The sequence below is a fragment of the Mauremys mutica genome, chromosome 5 (assembly GCF_020497125.1).
Source record: "Mauremys mutica isolate MM-2020 ecotype Southern chromosome 5, ASM2049712v1, whole genome shotgun sequence".
NCBI lineage: Eukaryota > Metazoa > Chordata > Testudines > Geoemydidae > Mauremys > Mauremys mutica.
Window position 1 is genome coordinate 113,906,858 of NC_059076.1, and position 21,738 is coordinate 113,928,595.

Sequence of the window (21,738 nt, forward strand, 5' to 3'; positions counted from 1 at the left end):
TGCTGAAAATGTCTTGCTATTGTGTGTTGCTTTTGAGTTAACGTGATTTCTTTATTAAACATGTAGAAAATTAGTGATATATCAAATCTTATAGCTAATTCCCCAGTGCCACCTAGTGGTTAAAAATGAAATTTATAGTAAAAGAAGACATTAATTTGTCTGCAGGGACTCCATTACCCAGATAAATGTTGATTGCTTTGCCTTGTTTTTTGTTCTTAATTGGCAGAATGGGTATTTGCAGTAGTAAAGTAATATCTCTTATCTTTCTGTTAATAGTATTGGTGTCCTTTGTGCTTATGCTGCCAACCAACACTTAACAAGTCAAGTCCGGGGAGCAAAGAACCTGGTGCACAGTAATTTTAAAGACCTGAGAATTTTCCTCAATGACACTCCAGGGGTAAAGAGATGCTTTCTTTATATATGTGGTTGTATATGTAAGATAAGTATTCTAGGAAGTAGTGTGTGTTTCTATTTGGTATTAGTGATGCATGCAACAAAACGTCTTTTCTTTATGCATGCCCATCCATTGCGCTGGTTGCTAATCGCATAAAATATAATACAATACAATAAAAGATAGAGGACTTCTCATACGTTAATAAATATCCGCCAGTTATTCTTGTGGACCAGCATTCTTTGAACAAATAAGGGGCTCTTTAGTAATGTGACACTCCTTTGCCTTTTTTCTGTTGCTGCACTGTGCGTTGCCAAAGAGGTAATTTTTTAAAGGGAAATAACCTTCTGTTTTTAGCAATTCTTATAAAAGTATGCATGGGCAACAGTGCCATACATCCCTTTTCTTTATGCCAATATCCTCTGGAGTGAACTGTAGCCTTTTCTGTTTTTGTTGAACACCTTTTATGCTTTTTAATGCATATATTGAGGCATACCATATGTGAAGTACAGTGTCCTTAATGGCCTCACACTTCCTTTTACGTTGCAAAGAGGCCTCCAAATACTTCTCTGTGACTTTCTCCAATGAAAGATTAATTCCTATTAGAGAACTTTATATGATAGCTTTTCCCTTCTGTGGTGTTGGATGTTTAATTTGTTACAAGTTGAAAAAACATAACTGTTTAAAAATCACATGGAAAGCAAACAAATATCCCACTTCTTACTGAGCCAGAGCCAGTTCAGACAATACTGTCACACCTGTGGACGCAGTGACCACCCTCTGCTTTGGTCATAATAATCCCACTCTGTCATAGAGTATGAACTGCTTTTCTTTTGATTGAGGGCTTTGTAATGATGATGTGAGAGTCTGGGAATTCAGGATGTCTCCTCCAACATTGCAGCCTGGGCTGGAGTATATTGTTGTTTGAAGGGAAATCTCCATCCACCACTTCCTTAATTCTCTTCACATCTGGGCATATTATTCCCTTTTGCCTCCAGCACATATGTATGTAAATGCAATGTCATGGCAGAGCCCTTTGGGGTAGATGTGGGGAAGGAAAGATGAGGTCACATAATGAATCTTTGGTTTGCAGTGTGGAGTGTTTTTTCATAAATCTACAATCATTTTGAGCTGGCTCAGGGCATTGAAGTGAAGCTGACATTGGTGGTTGTGACCCAGTTATACCAAGAATTCTTCCAACCCTCCCCCCCCACGCTCCTTTGCATCAGTTACAGCTGGGTGCTTATTGTAGGAAATGTCAGAATATAAAATCTGTCGTGTTTCCTTCAGCTATTGTGATGTAGATATGAAATATCTAAAAAGCTAGTGACTCCTAAAAGTACTTTTGCACTAAGTTTAAAATAAGTATTAGAGACCGAATGCTCATGGAAACTGCAGAAACTCTTCAAAGCCTCAGTTATGTATTGTTTTCCAGTTCTTACCTAGGTTTATTAGTTCTTTGTATAATTAACTGTTATCTATAGTCTATTCTATCATATTTGACTCTTCTTAGTAAGTTGCTTTGTTGTGTAAGGCATCTTTACATTATGTACTCGTGTGCCTCTAATAAAATCCCAGAAATTCTTGAGACTAATAGGGAAGGGTCTTTAGTTTTGTTGACAGTGGTATAGAATCCATCTGATAGATTGTAGTTCTTCAGAAGTCTGTCTGCAGTCTAACTTAACATGTCCAATCAGCATTAGGTGCTTAATATATAGAGGATTTGATGAAGATGTCAAGTGCTCAGAGCTGTTGTCATAGAAGATTTGCAGACTATATAAGTTTTGTTTTATCAACATCACGCTTCAGTGCAATTAAGTCTGTCTATTAAAGACATCAACTCATACACCATTCCCCTAGGATGTCTATACTTCTTTTGCTAGTCATTCTAAATCCCACTTTGTTTTGTGACGTTGTTTGGGAATTCATAGCAGTCCTGCTAAGAACTGTTTAAATTCGTTTCTTTTGCAGACTCCAGAGCCTAGAAAACTGTGGTATATTGATAAGAGAGTCAAAAACATAATCTCAGTCAGGCACATGCTGCATATGTTGATTTCGGCCATTTAATCACTGCTGCTTGTGTTGGATTCACCACACTGAATACTTGAAGATGCAAGCCAAATAGAAATACAAACCAAACAAAAACTGATTAACAAAAGACCATGTCATCATCATCATGCTGCTGTCTGGGATAGTGCAGAGCCCAAACTGTCACTGGACAGACCCATGGAATTGGTAAAGGGCACAGTCTGCAATTGGAAAAGAAAAGCCACCTCCCTTCCTGTGGCCAGCAATGGAAGTGCCTGCAAGCTGCCTAGCATGTTAAGGGCAAACAAAGGAATAAAAAGTGGTGAAGCAGTTCAGACACTTTCTACATATATCACAGTGAAGGAGGGACTAAATACTGTTAGATGACCAGAGGGATAGAACTAGCATGAAACAGAGATACACAAGACCCTTGTCATACTAAATCACTTGAAGGAATCCTCATGAAGCAATAGTTGCTGCTATTAATTATCATTGGGGTTTAAATCTGCTCCCTACTAGACTTCCCAATTAAGCATTTCACGATTGAAGAGAATTGTACTGTACATTGTTGGAAGTATTAATGGTAGAGTTCAACAGTTTGGGGGTTTTGCAGCTAAATATGTATGTATGGGGTGGTTACTGTTTCTTTACTAAAATATATATTTTTTTTAACTTTTAGCAAATTGACTACTTGGTGAGCCAATATAACACTACCAAGAACAAAGCACTCTCCGACCTTAATAGTAAGCAATACGTTTTTATTAGCTATGTCTGTGTTATGTTATGTGTATTCAGTGTAGAGTTCACTGAAGAGCTCGTGAATGACTTCTAACACAATACAAAAGTCAAGTTGTTATAATCAGAATCCCAAGTAGATCAATAAAACAAAAATATAATTCTTCCTGAAAAATGACACACAGCACAATATAAATTTTTCTAAAAAATAAACTCCATTCTTCATTAAATGACTTTCACTTTAAGTCAAAGACTAATAATTTTTGCCTTTTTGAGTTCAGTAATCGCTGGTGGTTTCAGAGGAAGCATTTCTTAATTTTTAAAGCACAGGACTGGGTGCCAAGTGACATGGCTCCTGGCTGCAATTCCGGTTGTGTTTGAGCTTAGTCAAGTCAGGTGCTGTGTTTCAGTGTTCTTGGCATTATAATAATACCCACCACATAGACATGTTGAGATATAAGTTTACTGATGATTGTAAAACTCTTTCAGATATTTGGCTGGAGCAAGAGAGAATTATTGAGAGCAATTATTTTATAACTAGCACTTGAAAAGCACTGATCATGAAACTTAAAGCAGTTGCTGCATTTTCCTCAGCAGCACAGTTTATAGCGCTTGGTGACATTTCTGAAGCTTTTAATTTAAAAAAAAAAAAAAAAGGCCATAATGTGGATTTTATTTTCAAGGCTTTTACTTCAGTGTCTAAAGTTAAAAGGAGCCCAGCTACATATGGGTCTTCGCTAGACTAGACTAAAAGGTGTGGTGTTAGCACCCTTTAGCAAGCACGTTTTAAAAGTCTGTGTAGATAAGACAGTGTACTTTAACATGCTACAGCGCATGTTAAAGACAGCATGTCTTGTCTATGCTAGCCTTTTAATACATGTTATCACATTATTTAACATATGTTTAAAATCCTAGTTTAGACAAAGCCACAGAATGCACAGCTGGTCTCAAAGAAAGGGAGGTCATGCACAAGACTAATGGGCATTTGGAGGATAATTTAAAATTGCCATCTGCATGTTCAGCACTCATTTATGGCTTAACATGCTCTTGAAGTTGCAGACTAAACTGAGTATTTATCTGCCTCCACTGCCAGTTTAAGGCCTGGGTCTTAATTTGCAAAGCCATCAGTGGGACAGGTTCCAGCTCATAAGAGACCACATCTCCATCTACAAACCACCAAGAGAGTTGTACTCCTCTAGGGCAAAGTGTATAGGAGCTGATGACAAAGCATTTTAAGTTAAGGGTGGCAGCTGTGTAATGAAGTTACGGGGGAATTTAGACAAATCCAGAGTTTGACTGCTTTTAGGAAGCACTGAAAAACCTTCCTATTTAATAAACCCTTTCCACCATAACCAGAATTGACAATGTTGACCACCTAGGATACATCTGTGCCATAGCCCCCTGACACTGCCTCCCAAACCTGCCCCCCCCACACACACACCACCCTCAAAAAACCTACCCTAAGAGCTTTCTATGAATTGAAAATGGAGAAAAGCCAGAGACTCCATGAAGTTCACTAGGGACTTCACTATTGCCAAACTATTCTATGTGGAAGATAGATACTGTGATGAGCAGAAGTACAAAAATCTAAGATTGATGGAAAATGTAAAGCATCTTTGATACTGTCTTTTAAGAACACAGCTGAGGCTTTGGGGGAAAAGGAGGGAGAAAGGGATCCAAAGAATCAATTTCCCTATTTTTTGTGCACTATGAAAAATAGTTCATAGTAAAGGATTGTTGCCCAAAATTCACTGCAAAATGATGGACTTTTCGTAAAACGTGTTCTGAAAAATAACAAAGTTAAGTTAAGGAGCAGTGCTTCGATAACAGTACTGGAGTATGCATTTCTGGTTTGTTGTTGCATTGCTAGAGTGTCTTCACTTTCCCAAATCAAGCACTAATAAATAGACCTCACTCACGTTTGATTTATTGCTTAATCCCATAAATCTTAGAGGTAAGTGTTGCCAAAGAAGATGTGGGCAGTGAGGTCTTCTTACGCTGAACTTTGACTTTATTCCTGAGTGCAACTTTTTTAGAAGTTAGTAAAAATTGGTGCAAGATACTTGTTCTGACAGGTAGTGATACAGGATTGCATTGAACTGGCTTGCAGTGGTTTTTATTTTCTCTTACTACAGATGTTGGGCCATTGCTTGGCAGCAGAGTTCAGGAGCGTTTCGCGAAAGAAGTGCGTCCTGCACTCGATGCAGCTCTAACAATGGCAGGAGGTAAATGCACGTCTCTGCTTTTATTTATTAATCTTCCATTGCCTTGTTAAGAGAGACCCTCTTCCTATTCCACAAGTTTATGTAATTTTGTAATCAGTCCCTACGTAGAGTTTTTTTTCTGGGCATTTACACTTGTCAAGTGACTTGAGAGCGTTGTTTATGCCTTAGGACAAGAGGGAAAAGCATGGTCCCATTACAGAGGAAAGAGCATTATTCCAGTGGCAAGAGCTTTTCCTCAGAATATGCATCCTTGTATCTTTCTGTTTAAAAAGGCATTTGGCATCTGTGCACTTTCAGATGGATGGATACTGGACCACCTGGGTATTTATAAGCGTCTTTGAATGCTAGGTTTTGGCTAGGTAAACATCCCATCTTTGCCTCTTCCAGTAGTACCAATGGTTTATGGAAGTTGCAGTGGTAGTGAGTTTACACAGCAGAGTTAGCCAGTGGATTGATTGCATTGTATGAAAGGTTTTGAGCTTATTCAGCTGGGTCTTTGTAGTGAATTTCCCATCATTTGAAATTGTATGTCTATTGCCAGACTTTTTTCTTTTTATATGGAAAGGCTGATTTGGAAACATTCGAACTTTTTGTGATTAATGAGTAGTAGTTTATCTGCTTCTCAGGCAGGTCATACTGTTCTATACCTTCAGTCCTCAAAGGTGTGTTGCTGCTTTTTACTTGTGGGCTAGCACCATCAAGTTAAAATATTTGTCTAGTTTATTGTGAAGGTACCAGCAACTAAAATGTCTTGACCATACATGCATTGGGGCTTAGTAACATTTGATTCTGTGATTTGTCCATTATGAAGATGATTTCAACAGTTCTTGTTTTATGCAAAATTGCTAATTCAGGAGTTTGTAAGTGGTGCAGTTGTACATACAAAAGTGAAAATTATCACTGAGTTTAGTCACTTTTTTTGCTTTACCCATGCACCTGAAACTGTTTGCACACATCACCAGACCCCTTTCTCATCACCCATTATCATTCTCCTTTCTTTGCTTTATTTTTCTATTTGGCTTGAAGTCAAAGTGGAAAGGGCTATAAAAGGTAAAAGACTTGACAAAATCTTGTGTGTTGTGTGAAGTGTGGTTCATTTTTTTTTGTGCACTTTCTTGTGCATTTTTAGCTGTATCTGTTTGTCTATTACCCTTCTGTTGAGCACTTCATTGTTTTTGTATGACTGGGCTGAGATTTAAAGGCAGAAAATGTTGAACCAGCATTAGTGATGGCTGGTGCAACATGTTCTGTTTGACTTGAAACTCACAGTTCAGTGATGTGCCCCAAGTGTATGGTAGTGATAGAAATACAGAAAATATCGTATTGAGCTTGCAAAACAAGGCCCTGGATTTGTTGCTAATGACTTGACCCACTTGTGCTGGTATATGATAATGAAACAGTGGTCTCATATTTCTATGTTGCAATTCACCCAAACTAGTGAACCGAACAAAGAGTAAAAGGGGGTAAATTTTGGGGGTGGGTGGAATCCTGGTAAAAATAGATTGACTGTTTGGCCTGTGCTAGCAAAATGTGCTATGCGTCTATTTGCAGTATATTTTCCGCTGCAATAGAGTTGTTTTTTGTAGTTAAATGTATGCATCTTACTGAGTAACTAGACTGAGTTCTAAATCAAACTTTTAAAATCTTTGTATCATCACAGCAATCAGAGAAACAAAGGAGGCATTGGAAAATGTAAGCGTCTCTGTGGAGGTTTTGCAGGAAGGTACTGAAAGGCTGCATTCTAACCTGACTGATGTTAAAATACACCTGAGCAACACACTCAGTGACTCTGCATGCTCTGCTGCTCAAGCTGCTTCAACTTGCAACATTATCAGAAATTCATTAAATCAATTGAATATCAATGCTAACTTCAGTGGGGTAAGAATGTTTTTTCAACATTTCACAGTGGAGTTTCATTGTATTACCTCAGTAATATTCCTCCGATTTAGGCTCAATTTGTGGAGTAATTTGTGTAGTAAAATGATCTATTCTGCATCTCTTCATCTATGCAATTTCAATCACTGCTTTTATCTTGAGTGCACTAGAAAGTAAGATAGAAAGAGAGAGATGTCAAACAGCGATGTTAAAGTGCTGCTCTAGCCAACACTATGATCTGCTAACTATAATTGCTGAGTATAAATTTTGCTTTCATCCAACGAAGGTTTAAGGAGAGCACTAGCAATATTGTGCTATACACATTCTTCCAATTTGTTTTTACTATCCCCTTTGAAATATGTGGTCAAGTAGTGTATATGGTATTTTGATTTAACTCAAGAATGCTTTTTTCCAATCCTAGTTGCCAGGTGTGAGCGAACAGCTTGCCAAAGTCAATGACATCCTTAAAATAGACCTTTCCAGTTTGGTTCAAAAGGTACGTTTCTTGGTACATTAAATAATAGGATGGGATGATTACATATGACATTTGTTCTTGGCTTTCGCAAATAGAAGTCTTTCTCCCCCTTACTGCTTCTTAGCGAGTTTCTCTCCTGACTGTCCCGGCGTTGGTTCACATCTCAAGAGTTAATCTGTAATAATACTTACTGAAGGCTTTACATCTTCAGAGCACTGTGCATCCATAATTAACATTAATTTTCTATGAAAGGATGTTCTTCAAAAGCAAAAAACCAAAATCTGGGTCTACTGCAGTGGTTGGCAACCTGCAGCCCGTCAGCGTAATCCATTGGCGGCCACGAGACAATTTGTATACATTGACTGACTGTCTGCAGGCATGGCCGCCCACAGCTCCCAGTGGCTGCGGTTTGCCATTCCCAGCCAATGGGAGCTGCGGGAAGCGGTGCAGGCCACAGGGACGTGCTGACCACCGCTTCCCACAGCTCCCATTGGTTGGGAATGGTGAACTGTGGCCACTAGATGCTGCAAGCAGCTGTGCCTGCGGACAGTCAATGTAAACAAACTGTCTCGCGGCCCACCAGCAGATTACCCTGACGGGCCTCAGGTTGCCCACCACTGGTCTACTGGCATATACTATACCTCTTCAAACTTTAAAGTTTAGGTACTTTTAGTAAGAGCCCTGTTAAAAGATAGAAAAGCAGTCCACAAGCCCCAGGGCATGAGGGGTTCATCCAGACCTGTGCCTGTCACATGGGTGATCAGAGTGAGGGGGAGATACAAAGGTAGTAGGTGGTGGCTAGGTAGAGTGCCCTTTCCTTTCCCATCTGGTTAAGATGCTGGAAAGTTCTCTGGCAATTGGCACCCACTGTTTTCAGCATCTTGGGGTTTTTTTTTGTTTATCCTTTGTCTCCATAAAACAAAGGTCTGAGGAAAAGGATTGGAATTCTGGCACTCGTGACAGTGTTGTTCATCTTTCCTGACTGGTGTTTCTGCTTACCAGTCTCAATATGACATTTTTGTTTTGGGATGGGCTGGGGGCACTCTGAGAGGAGTAGACTGTGTAGGTGTTCAGCATTGCAGCATTGTTTACTGAGAATATGAGCGTGCGACCGTAGCTTTGTATGCATTAGGTCCGCGTCGGACAAAAAGCACTTTAGGGTCATAATCATCAAATGTGACTGATGTATGTTTAAAAAAGTGTGTTTGTGTTTGCTTCTTTAGGGACTAATTGTGAGAGCAAACTACCTGGATTAGACTCTCTCATTAAGCTTTCTATAGCATTTTGTACTTTTAATGGGTGACGTAAAATTTGTTTGACATACCAGATAAGATGTGATGTGTATAATGTCAGCCCTTTTACAACACAAAAACAAATGTGAGCAATTCAGCATTGAGATAGTCTTTTAACTCTCTCCATTTATTTTAGGGCTATGCAGCCTTTAATGATACTCCAGATTTAGTGCTGAACCAAACCAGGAACATCTTATCAGGTGAAACTGATAATATAATTTGCTTTTTCTTTTGATTGATCAATTGTTTTCTACAGCATAACATTAAAGCATAGTATCACTCCTTTACCATGGTTATATTTTTGTATCCTCTTTGTTGGTGATGTTTCAGAAAATGCTATCAAAGATAGAATCTAAAACTTGTTCACATTTTTGTAGACTGATACGACCACGTTTGGCAGTATTATTGTCTCATAATTAAATCTAAGAATACAATGTACGGTGTTTTGTGCATTTTTTCTTAAACTACTACTGCCTTGCAAGTGAAATCGTGAAGTCTAAATGGGTTACTATATCTTTATTGTGCTATAATGTTGACAGTGCTTTGGTTGGAAAAAGCACATATACAGTATTTATTTATTTAAGCTAAGCTCCTAATAAAAAAAGAAACGGGTCTATGTAGTGGTGTAAAATCTAGTGGATAAAACACATGCCTTACATAATATTTTAACTTCTTCTTTATCTAACCTTTTAAGTACCCAAAAATAAAACAGTTAAATTGGCTAACAGCTTAGTTATCATTAAAGGGTGACTTGTAGTACATTACTATATGAATGTGTATACTAATATGTTTTAATTTTTGTTCTTGCGTTGTGGACCTGTTCTGCCAATGTAAACAGCTGTTCCTTGTAAGTTTGGCAAAATGATACACAGTATGTATGTAAACATAGCATACTGTGTGACCTTGTCTAAAATGAGTCAAAGTTTTCTAAGATGATGATGTTACATTTTCTTCATTAAGGAGATCTCAATGCAAAAATACTCCTTTCCAGTAGCTGCCAATTTGCATAAAACCAGGCAGGCTTTCATTATTTTAGCAGCTTGATGTTTCTTACTAATAACTGAGTGCAGGGTAGAAATCAAGTGAAAAATAGAGGGAAAAATTGTAATAGAGTAATTTCATGAACAGTTTAGTTTTTAAAGAGAAGGAGGGTTTGGGTTTAGGAAAGCTGGTATCTGAATCCTGGAGGGCAGTGCTGGCCATTACCAAATTCCTGTGGCAAGTTGACATCTGACAGGATGTATCCTGATGGAATAGGGTGCATCAGAATTTTGAAGGAAAAAGGAATGAAGAAAAATGCATTTCTTTATATATTTATAGTACAATGGTAATATGAAATATTTTAGGATCTCTATGCAGCAAAGTATAACTTTTAAATTATGCCAACAGATTGGCATGTTCCCTCATAAATTGAGAGAACCAAAATATTACTTCATTAGCACATCTTTTTGAAGAATGCTGCTAACTAATTGGCAAGGCTTTTTATTTAAACTATGCATTTTGTAAAGACAGATTATAACTTAACTCTTTCTGTGTTGAAGTTAATATAGGATCTTTAATTTAACAGGGTGTGTTGTATGCCATAGGAAGTAGTGCTTAAACTAGGGCTGTCAAGTGATTAAAAAAATAATCACAGTTTTAATCATATTGTTAAACAATAGAATACAAATTTGAAATTTATTAAATATTTTTGGTTGTTTTTCTGCATATAACTCGATCATAAGCCGGTTCGTTTATAAGCCGATTTCCCCCCTCCCCCGATGGATAAGTAAAAATCGAAATTTTTTTTGACCCATTCAGAAGCCGACCCTGTAATTCAGGGGTCAGCAAACTTTGGCTCCCGGGCCATCAGGATAAGCTGCTGGCGGGCCAAGATGGTTTGTTTTATCTCGTGTCCGCAGGCACGGAGGTAAACCTAAGAAAACAAAGCGTCCCGGTGCGCCAGCTGCTTACCCTGACGGGCCAGGACAGCAACTGGTGGGGAAATTTTTTGGGGGAAAGAAGCTGGGGTCTGGAGGGTAACCCCTGTGACCACCCCCCACATGACCCCACCCCTAGCCCGGGACTCTCCCCTTCCCATCCCTTCCCACCTTATCTGGGAAGGGCCAGGGGAGGATGTCTCTGCCCTGGCTGGAGCTGCTCCAGCAGACTGGGCAGTGCGGCCGCAGCCTGCTCCAGTGGGCCAGACTGGGCGGCACAGCTGAAGCATGTTCTGGGGGGCAGGGCCGACCAGCGCGGCCACAGCCTGCCAGCCCTGGAGCTGCAGCTGCTTTGGAAGCTGGGGGAGAGCAGCGTGGCCAGAAGCAGAGACACTCTGGCCCCGCCTCTTCCTTTCTGGCTGTGCTGCCTCTCCTTGCTCCCTCTGTTAGGGGGAGGGGCTGTGTCCCACCTCTCCCTCTCTATACCCATTCGTAAGCCAACCCCTTTCTCTGGTGCTTCCCTTTTTTACTAAAAAAAAATTCGGCTTATGAACAAGTATATACGGTATATTGATTTCAATGACAACACAGAATACAAAGTGTACACTGCTCGCTTTATATTATTACAAATATTTGAGCTGTAAAAATAATAAAAGAAACAGTATTTTTCAGTTCACCTCATACAAGTACAGTAGTGCAATCTCTTTATCATGAAAGTGCAACTTACAAATGCAGATTTTTTTTCTTACAAAACTGCACTCAAAAACTACAAGTCCATTCAGTCCTACTTCTCGTTCAGCCAGTTGCTAAGACAAACAAGTTTGTTTACATTTACAGGAGATAATGCTGCCCACTTCTTGTTCACAATGTCACCAAATGAGAACAGGCGTTCACATGGGACTTCTGTAGCCATCATTGCAAGGTATTTACATGCCAGATATGCTAAACATTCGTATGCCTTTTCGTGCCCCGGCCATCATTCCAGAGGACGTGCTTCCATGCTGATGATGCTCATTTTAAAAATAATTTGTTAATTAAGTTTGTGACTGAACTCCTTGGGGGAGAACTGTATGTCTCCGGCTCTATTTTATCTGCTTTCTGCCATATGTTTCATGTTGTAGTAGTCTCAGATGATGACTCAGCACATGTTGTTCATTTTAAGAACACTTTTGCTGCAGATTTGACAAAACACGAAGAAGGTACCAATGTGAGATTTCTAAAGATAGCTACAGCACTCGACCCAAGGTTTAAGAATCTGAAGTGCCTTCCAAAATCTGAGGGGGACAGGGTGTGGAGCATGCTTTTAGAAGTCTTAAAAGTGCAACACTCTGATGTGGAAACTACAGAACCCGAACCACCAAAAAGAAAATCCACCTTCTGTTGGTGGCATCTGACTCATGATGATGAAAATGAACATGCATCAGTCCACACAGCTTTGGCTTGTAATCGAGCAGAACCAGTCATCAGCATGAAAATAACATAAGAATGGCCATACTGGGTCAGACCAACGGTCCATTTATCTCAGTATCCTGTCTTCTGACAGTTGCAAATGCCAGGTGCCCCAGAGGGAATGAACAGAGCAGGTAATCCTCAAGCGATCCATCCCGTGAACACATCTCCTTTGGAATGGTGTTTGAAGCATGAGGGGACATATGACACTCCAGCGCATCTGGAAAGTAAATATCTTGAGACGCTAGCTACAACAATCCCACGCGAACACCAGTTCTCACTTTCTAGTGACATTGTGAACAAGAAGTGGGCAGCATTATCTCCCGTAAATGTAAACAAACTTGTTTGTCTTAGCGATTGGCTGAATGAGAAGTAGGACTGAGTGGACTTGTAGGCTCTAAAGTTTTGCATTGTTTTGTTTTTCGAGTGCAGTTTTATAACTAAAAAAAAAATCTGAATTGGTAGGTTGCACTTTCACAATAAAGAGATTGCACTACAGTACTTGTCTGAGGTGAATTGAAAAATACAGTTTCTTTTATCATTTTTACAGCTCAAATATTTGTAATAATATAAAGTGAACAGTGTACACTTTGTATGCTGTGTCACTGAAATCAATATATTTGAAAATGCAGACAAACATCCAAAAATATTTAATAAATTTCAGTTGGCATTTTATTGTTTAACAATGCGATTAGAACTGCAATTGATCGCAATTAATTTTTTTAATCACGATTAATTTTTTGAGTTAATCATATGAATTAACTGCAATTAATCGACAGCCCTTGTTTAAACAATCTTAAAACTTCTATTATTCATAAATGTAGTATCTAATTGCCTTGCTCAGTATTGCTATTTGGTATATTACAAAAAAAATTGCAAGATTTAAGCTAGCTGGATTTTTAAAAGACACATTAATTTTAAAATGAATCAACAGAAAGAAAACTCTGACTTGACTTCAACATCTTTCATTGCTAAGTTTGAATGTTAATATTCCATGTGGCTTGCCTGTTCTGTTTCATGTTTGTCTTCATGGCTTGTCTTTCTCCATATACAATGTGGCTGAAATGAATGAGCATTTTAACTTGGTGTATGTAGAATATAATTTTTCTTTTATGGACTTGTAACGATGTACTCCCACAATGCTTGCTTTTTCAGATATAAAAAATTTGTTGGACCTCATTGGCTCAAATATCACTAGCTTCACCCAAATGCTTCCTGTTCAGAAGGTTCTAGTTGATTTAACAATATATCTTACTCAGAGTGAGGCATATGTTCAAGATTATTTCCCATTAGTGGAACAGTATGATTTCTACAGGTAGGTATATATTACTTAAGTAATAAGGTAGGAGGGGAAAGCTGTCTAGGAATATTTTGATATAATTATTTGTTTTTGTCAGGACAGTAAAAATGTGATCGCTGAGCTACAGTGGAGCCTTGATTCTATTGTGAAGTTGTTGTAATTTAATGTTTGTCTAGTGGTAGAGGCCCTGCCAGGATTTTCCTGGGCACTCTTAAAAACATAAAGTAAGAGACAGTTTCTGCCTTGAAGAACTCGGTCTATTTAGATAAGACAAAGGGTGGGGATAAGGGACACAACATACAAGCACCGTGATGGTTTGCAAATATCATGTTAGTTCCACTGTTTTTTCTTTTTGGTTAGCTGTGAAGTTTTTATTTTTGTTTTGGCATATTTCATTTTATTGCATCCAATCTCTTGTAGGGCAAGAGTGAGAGAGAAGGGGAGATGGGAGGGAATTAGCTGAAGGGAGAAGGAGAGAAATAATCAGAGTAAAGAAAAGGAAGGACGGAGAGAGACATGGAAGGTGTTGGAGTGGAGTAGTGTTGGATAAATTCTACATATGTAGGTAGATTGAGCAGAATTACTCTGTCATGAGTAAAAAGGAAAGAATACTTTGGTAGGAATTAGGGTTAATCTTGCATTACCCCAATTATATGCCATTTAACCTTGTTCTTTTGTAATTGCAGCAATGCACAGTTTGGCACTTTGCAATGTATCTTTACCATAGGTTTTAACCCCAACCATCTAAAAACAATTGTTCTACAACATTCAGATATGAAGTAGTATGTGTGTATTTTCAGACAAGTAAACTTTACAAGAGCAATTGGAAATTCTATAACAAATCCACACTCACAGATTTTTAGTTGATTTTTGCACAGCTCCATTTATAACCGCTTTGAGATGGTTCTCTTCTGAATTATTGGTCACCCTGCATAATATTTTTACCCTCTAATGTCTTTGATATTTCTTCTTTAATATTCATGGTTGATTTTTGGACTGTGATGTGCCATACATATTAATCCTGTAACTGTCTATATTGATTCATTAGATGGTTGGGTTGTCTAATTCTCTGCTGCATGGTGATTCTGATCCTGGTCTTTTACTATCTTGGACTATTATGTGGTACTTGTGGTTATGATAAACATGCTTCTCCAACAACCAGAGGCTGTATCTCAAACACTGGAGGCAATTTCCTTATGGCGTGAGTTTTTATTTTTAACAAATATAAGTTAAATATTACACAAACATCTCTTGCAGTTATATACTGTATTGTGGAAAGTATATTTTGAAAAGCAATGGCTTTACTACCTGGGTAAATATATGTGCTAGCCAACTGAGGGGGGGGAAATAGATTTGAAGATGAAAATACAGGTTAAATGTTTGGAAACTAAGTGCCTCAGTGGAAGCAAGTTCTAGCCTTAAGATGCTTTAAAAGATGTTAGGTTGGCATTAATATACAGTAATTTCTTTCCTAGAGGATCATGTGAGAAGATAAACCATGTTAATCTCTTATAGTGAGAGCATTGTAACTAACAAACATCCATTTAAACCAACTCTGGAATTGCAAAATTGGGACATATGTCAAATTATTTAGACTATAAAGGGAATCTGTAGTTTTCCTCTAAAAATAATGTGTGGAACATATTTTTAAACATGGTGTGGGCTCCCAAAGAGAGAGAGATTAGATCTGTTGCATCAGAAGAATAGGGGAATATGGCCTATTTCTATCTGATCGCTGAGGGCTTTTTTCTGTGGGTGATAATGATCCCTAGGGATCCTAGCACTGGGTTTAATCCATCCTTCTTGCTGAGGAGGGCTGGAACTTGCACAACCACTCTTGAAGACTAGAGGCTTCATTTAAAAAAAAAATTTAAAGGCAATGCACTCACTCTTGACAGAGGCAATATGCTCCACTTCCAACCTAAGAAATGAGCCAGCCTGTTTGTGTCTCAGACTCTGATCCCTAGTGTGTTTTATTCTACTCCCATTTCAAAGTGGGGTAAATTAAGTGTGCACGCAACAGAGTCCACCCAGCCAGGTAGTGCACAGCAGGCTAGTGTGATATAGATTTATACCCCAGCTTGCCACAAACTAAATGTCCATATAAACAATTCAGTGGTCCCCAAACTTTTTTCAGAGTTGCACCTCCCTCCTCTCAAGGCCTGGAGCGGAGCCACAGCTCCTGGGTGGGGGATCCGGACAGGCGTAAGTGGGGTGGAGGTGGGTCTGGGAGCAGAGCCAGGCCTGGTGGGGAGGAGCAGTGGGGGAGATGGGGGGGGGGAGCCCTTCCCACCCCGTGGGGGGGCTAGCCCAAGCTGCTGCACTGCACCCCCCTGAACATTCCTCTGCATGTCCCATAATTTGGGGACCTCTGATGCAGCATTACTGGGAACAGTCTTTGCCGCCTCTTGTTAATTGCTACAGTTACTGAATGTTGGCTTCGCTACTGCATGCACTTCAGTGTTCTTAAACTCTCACTAGATTTTTTTTTTCCTCCCTTTTTCAGTGGAGTAGGATTCAGTTTCCTTTTCTCCTGGGTGCTGATGATCACAGTGGTCATCACCTTCGTTACAGGTGGAAATGTAGAAAAGCTGGTCTGTGAACCCTTTGAAGACAGGACTTTGTTCAAGGTGAAGTTGTTCATATTCAAAATATTAAACAAAACAACCAACCATTCTCCCCCCCCACCCCCGGAAAAAAAAACCAATCAAACCCACAAGTCTTTAAGATGTTTGTAAATTTTTGCACTGATTTGGCATTTTTGATGACACACATCAGTCATGATAATATGGGGCTATTAGTGTCTACTCTGTGGAGAGGCTCATCCTCTGCCATTCTCAGTTGCAGATTCAACCGAGAATGGCAATGCAAATACTGTCTGCCTACCCCAGCAGCCCATGATAACATGTGGAGCTACACTTCTTTCACTTTCTGCTCCTGAGAGATCACTGGGTCTTGTGTATCCGTTTCTTTTTCCATCAGCAGATGATAATCTCTGAGGGTGAGGCATACGTGTGCATTGAAGACTCTCTCATAAACAAATGCAGGCAGGAATTTAGAAATGTAGAGTTATGATAAATAACTTCAGTGCACTTTGTTCTAGGTTTTGGATACTCCCTACTTACTGAATCGACATTGGAGAAACTACCTTTCTGCCATCGTGCTTAAAAATCCAGATATTAATTTGACCTTTGAAGAAGTTTACAGGTATAAAAAAATAAAATCTTGTCCAGGATTTACAGCTGTTGCCATGCATTCCTTTTTATGTCTTCAAAAAGCAGCAATTTCCATATTCTAGATTTCCAGCACCAAAAATTGCCTCTATAAGGTGACCCCCTAATTTCCTAGGGAATCACTAGCAAAAGTGAGTGACCCACATATAAACCAGTTATTATAGGTAGTCTTAGTATAATACAATTGAGCAAAAGCAACTGTCCTTGTGAAAAGCTGTTTTGTGTATTTTACAGCACTAAAGAATCTTTAAAACTAAACAAATTGTTAACTAAATTGTTAACTTCCTATAGCCTGACATCCAAAAGATATGGCTAGAATTCTATAAAAATTGACTAACCTAAAATGTGCTGGCATTGTTAATCATTTAAAAAAATAGCACCAAGTTTGGTTTTCAAATTGATATTTACATCATTTATTTTCATAGTGACTGCAAAGAAAACAAAGGCATTTATACCACACTTCACCTAGAAAATCTCTTCAATATCAATGAGTTTCTAAACATTAGTATGGTAAGTAAAGGAAGTTTGTGATTGTGATCCTAATTTTGGAGTGTGTGGAGGGACATTGCAGTTGTCAGCTAACTTTTTCAGGTGTTCTTGAACACAGTACAGTACTGGTGGTTGGGGCGGGAGGGAAGGGGTTGTCCGTGCCTATATTCTCTAACAGTCAAACCTGGTTAAGATGGGAGAAAGTGTCTTATTTTTAGTAAATAACTTTGTAGAATTCTTCCATTCAGGGCCTTCTTGGGCATGGATTGCTCTATGCATGGGATTGATTACTTACTTATTTATTAGGCTAAGATTTTTGTTCCAGATATTTTTAGTAAAAGTCATGGGCAGGTCACAGGCAATAAAGAAAAATTAATGGAAGCCAGTGACCGATCCCTGACTTTTACTAAAACTACCCATGATAAAACAGGAAGGGGCTGGGCAGATGCTGGTTGACTGGGAGTTCCAGGGCCCCCCCCTTCACCCACGGCGGTGAGGAGCTGCTGGGGTCCCCGTGCCAGCCACAGCACGGGGAGCCACGGAAAGCCCCCCCACGACCAGTGGTGGTGGCCGCAGGGAGCTGCAGGTGGTCCCCCTGCCACCAGCAGCTGCAAGAAGTTTATAGCTCCCTGCCACTGCGGGAGGCTGTGGGACCCTGCAGCTCCCAGTTGCCAGGGCTGAAGTCAGAGATCTTTGGAAGTCATGGATTCTGTGACTCTGTGACTAAATCATAGCCTTATTTATAAGTCATAACATTGCTGGAGGTGTTCATGGCTTGTGATATACAAGAGGTCAGATTAGATGATCTGGTAGTCCCTTCTGGCCTTAAGCTCTGACACTATTTTTTATTTTACGTACATGAAGACCTCAAAATCTAGCATTCTCCAGGAGATGCTGAGAATTCTTATTAGTTGAAGACAACATACAGTCTCTCTTCATATGGCAAGCCTCTATGATGACATGTTCAGTTTGGCAGGAACCAGAATTAAAGTTGGCCAAAGAGATAAACTGCTGTCCTATATGCACCCCACAGCCCATGTTAAAATTTGTATTATCTGAGAGGAAAAAAATGATTTCTCCCAACTTGGTTTCTAGAACTGGCCACGGTTAATTGGATATTACTAGTCATCAGCTGTACTAATTTGTATTGCAGTAGCTTCTAGAGGCCCCAACTAAGATCAGTGTCCCATTATGATAGGCATTGAGCCTACACGTAGTAAGAGACCGTCCCTGCCCCAAAGAGTATACAAACAATAGACAAGACAGAGGATGGAGGGGAAATGAAGGCACAAAGATATGAAATGACTTGCCCAAGGTCTCTCAGCAATCCAGTGGCAAACTTGGAATAGAATTCTGATCTCCTGCATCCCAGTCCAATGCCCTGTCTGTTGGACGGCACAAATCAATGAAGTACTTGTCTTTCATTACGTAGTAGGCTGGGGCCTTTCTGTTATCTTGATAAATTGTTAGAGGATCTTTTCTGGTCAATTGGTGATCCCTTTACCTAATTATGGTACAGAATTTCTGTCAGGGTTGATAATAAAATGCTAGACCCCTGTATTCTCTAGATCTATCATACAGTCTATGGCATAGCCTGGCCATTTTAAGATCGCTTTATCTGAAGAAACACATTTCCTGCACTTTATCCCAGTATCTGTTCTGGATGGAAATGGGACCCTCCTGAGGGAAGCACATTGAAATAGATCATGGCAATAGAGTACTCTGTAGAGGAGTCGAAAGGATGTAGAGACAGGTTAGGACATTGCAAGATGAGAGTATGGGGATGCTGCAGGGAAAGGAAGAATCAGACCTGCTATATGTCCAGATTAATTTGACTTCCACTGGTATAACTGGGAGCAAAATTTGATCACTGAATTTTTGTGTGGTTTAAGTGACATGAGTGATAAATCAACAGGAGCAAGTGCTTTCAAGTGGGAAGTGCCTTAACACGGTAAGAATATGGACTCAGTGAGAACTGTTACTTGTCTTTTTTTTTTCTTTTTTTCCCAGTATACAGAAGATGTATCACTGAAAATTGAACATATTAATGTAAATCTTAGCAATATAGTTTTGCTGGATGAAATCGGAAAGCGGAATCTTCTGGATTTCAGTTCTTCAGGAATAGATGGAATAAACTTTGCAGCATATTTGACAGAGGTAAGATAATGGTAACCTCAAATCTGGGAGGTCATGCACATCTGGAAGAAAATATAGCAGTATATGTTTGTCTTAACAGGCAGAACAGATTAAAGGCTGGTTCCATATGTGTGTGTGGGCTTTTAAGGGACACAATAAGTTGGATAAAAACACTTGAACAAGAATGCTTCTTAGGATTAGGTCCATAAGTAACGTAGTATTTAGGGAAAGGGCTATGTTTATGTAATAGCAGTGCCATAATTTTAAAGTAAATGTAAATGCAGTAGTAATGACAACAAAAATGTTGCTTGTATCTTGTTTAGATCAATAAAAGTGTTACCAAAGTGGATCTTTTATCATTTGCTAATGACTTGGAAGCAAGAGCGGACCAGTTGGTGAGTTTTATTTGAACAGTACAAAGAATAGAGAACTGATGGCTGTTCACTGCTAAAGGTGGTTTTGCTTTCTGACGTTTGTAGTTTAATCAGCATTTTATCACAGTAAATATCCACCAGTCTGGATTTCATATGTGAACAAAGTCATTGCTGCTTCTCTCTCACACATGCACATACCCTGCCATGTGGTATGTGGAGGTATATATGTAACTCTAATGTAGTGTTTCATTTTACCCCTTTTCCTGTATACCCCCCACACACGTCATTTCTGCCTCTGTTGTCTTGGTTTTCATTTATAGTAGCATTTATTGCTGCTTTTTTAAAAAGAAACTGGCAAGTCCTGCAAACTCCATTACAGTATTTCAGATAAGCACTGCTTATATTTTATTATCACAGTTTAATGAGAAAACTGACCCACATCATGGTGGGGAAAGGCCATTTGAATGCATTGTCCAGTTATTGTGTAGTGAATGTTTTTTAGTAAATACTTATATAACCCTAGCTGAGCCTGAGGCTTCATTGTGCTAGGCACTGTACAAACACACAAAAGAGATGGTACCTGCCCTGAAGGGCTTACAGCTGAAAGTGGGTAGGCGGTGTGGATAGAGCATACAAGCAAATTAATCTGGGGAGGAACTGGCACAGCTTTGTAGGCTAATATTGCACATTTGGTTTTATATTTTCATACTTAGTTTCTCTTTCATATTTAAAAAAAAAAATGTAATAGCCAGCAAGCATTACAGTCAGGACCAAAGCAAAGCAATCAGGTGTCCTACACACCATGGCGTACCATATGTATGCCCCTGGACAGTGACTGGGGGTTCTCCTTGCAAAGAGACACACAGTGGCATGGGACCCCCTTCTGCATCCCGGGGTGGTAACAGGAGCTCCTTCTTCCCCAAGACAGACAGGAGTAGCAACATAGTGCCCCAAATACTTACTCCAGCTTGTTGGGTGCATGAGCCAGGCCTGCTGCTCTCTTCTCTTCTTATCACACCGTCTCTGTTTAGATGGGGGGACGGGGACCCCCAGCGTTGGGGGTTTTGGAGTTAACACCGCATTGAGATGCACAGTGCAGGTCAAACCTTTCATAGCTGTTGATTCAGGCTGTCTGCACGCTCTGACAGATATCAGTGGTTTGGTTACACTGTTTTCAGCTTTGCTTTGTAATCATGAGAACAAGAGACCTTTTTAATGAAAGCAGAGATTCTTCTGTTATCGCATGACTTCAAGCGCCTTAAACAGAGGTCAGTACTGCCTTCATCCAGCCCTGGTAACTGTTAGGATTTGTTTTGTATTTTGGTGATGGCGAGATCAAGTTAGAACAAGAAAGTTCCGGGGTTGATGGGAATGGCTTCACACTAGGTTTGAATTTACAACTCTGATTACATGACAGTAATGTGATTCTTCATTGTACTCTGAGATTTCTGTTGACCTTTTCTGTGATTCTAGCTCTCATTGTTCCTTTTATTCACTTCCTCTTTAAAATGATGATGTTGCCTTAACTGAACCCTTCTTATGAAAAATTTAGGAGATGAATGGCTTCCCCCAGAATATGTTGCATAGAAGCAACTAAAATACATGTAATCTCTTCTGTTTGTACAGCTTCCATAAGCACAAGGCTCCTGTATTTATCTTCATTAAAGCTATGACAATGCATTCATTATCCATTTAACAGCCAAAGAATTGCATTCCTACAGAATGACTACAGAGGGAATTTTCTGTGAGCTAAAGTGGGACACCTCCAACACGCTCCCAAGTCCCACAGTCAGAGTCTTCCAACACACTCTTTTCTC

At 39.5% G+C, this 21,738-nt stretch overlaps 1 protein-coding gene across 9 annotated transcripts in view; it reads left to right on the forward strand.

The window, feature by feature from the left end:
- The window catches only part of PROM1 (prominin 1), an 82,510-nt gene that overhangs the window by 45,692 nt on the left and 15,080 nt on the right, over positions 1-21,738 (forward strand). For all 9 annotated transcript variants that reach the window (XM_045020040.1, XM_045020039.1, XM_045020044.1 and 6 more), the window contains 13 exons: positions 277-397; positions 3,099-3,162; positions 5,290-5,379; positions 7,040-7,257; positions 7,676-7,750; positions 9,158-9,221; positions 13,545-13,704; positions 14,738-14,890; positions 16,196-16,319; positions 16,793-16,896; positions 17,348-17,432; positions 19,422-19,568; positions 19,871-19,942. In XM_045020040.1, coding sequence (XP_044875975.1) covers positions 277-397; positions 3,099-3,162; positions 5,290-5,379; positions 7,040-7,257; positions 7,676-7,750; positions 9,158-9,221; positions 13,545-13,704; positions 14,738-14,890; positions 16,196-16,319; positions 16,793-16,896; positions 17,348-17,432; positions 19,422-19,568; positions 19,871-19,942 — 1,477 coding nt within the window. The remainder of the gene's footprint in view (positions 1-276; positions 398-3,098; positions 3,163-5,289; positions 5,380-7,039; positions 7,258-7,675; positions 7,751-9,157; positions 9,222-13,544; positions 13,705-14,737; positions 14,891-16,195; positions 16,320-16,792; positions 16,897-17,347; positions 17,433-19,421; positions 19,569-19,870; positions 19,943-21,738) is intronic.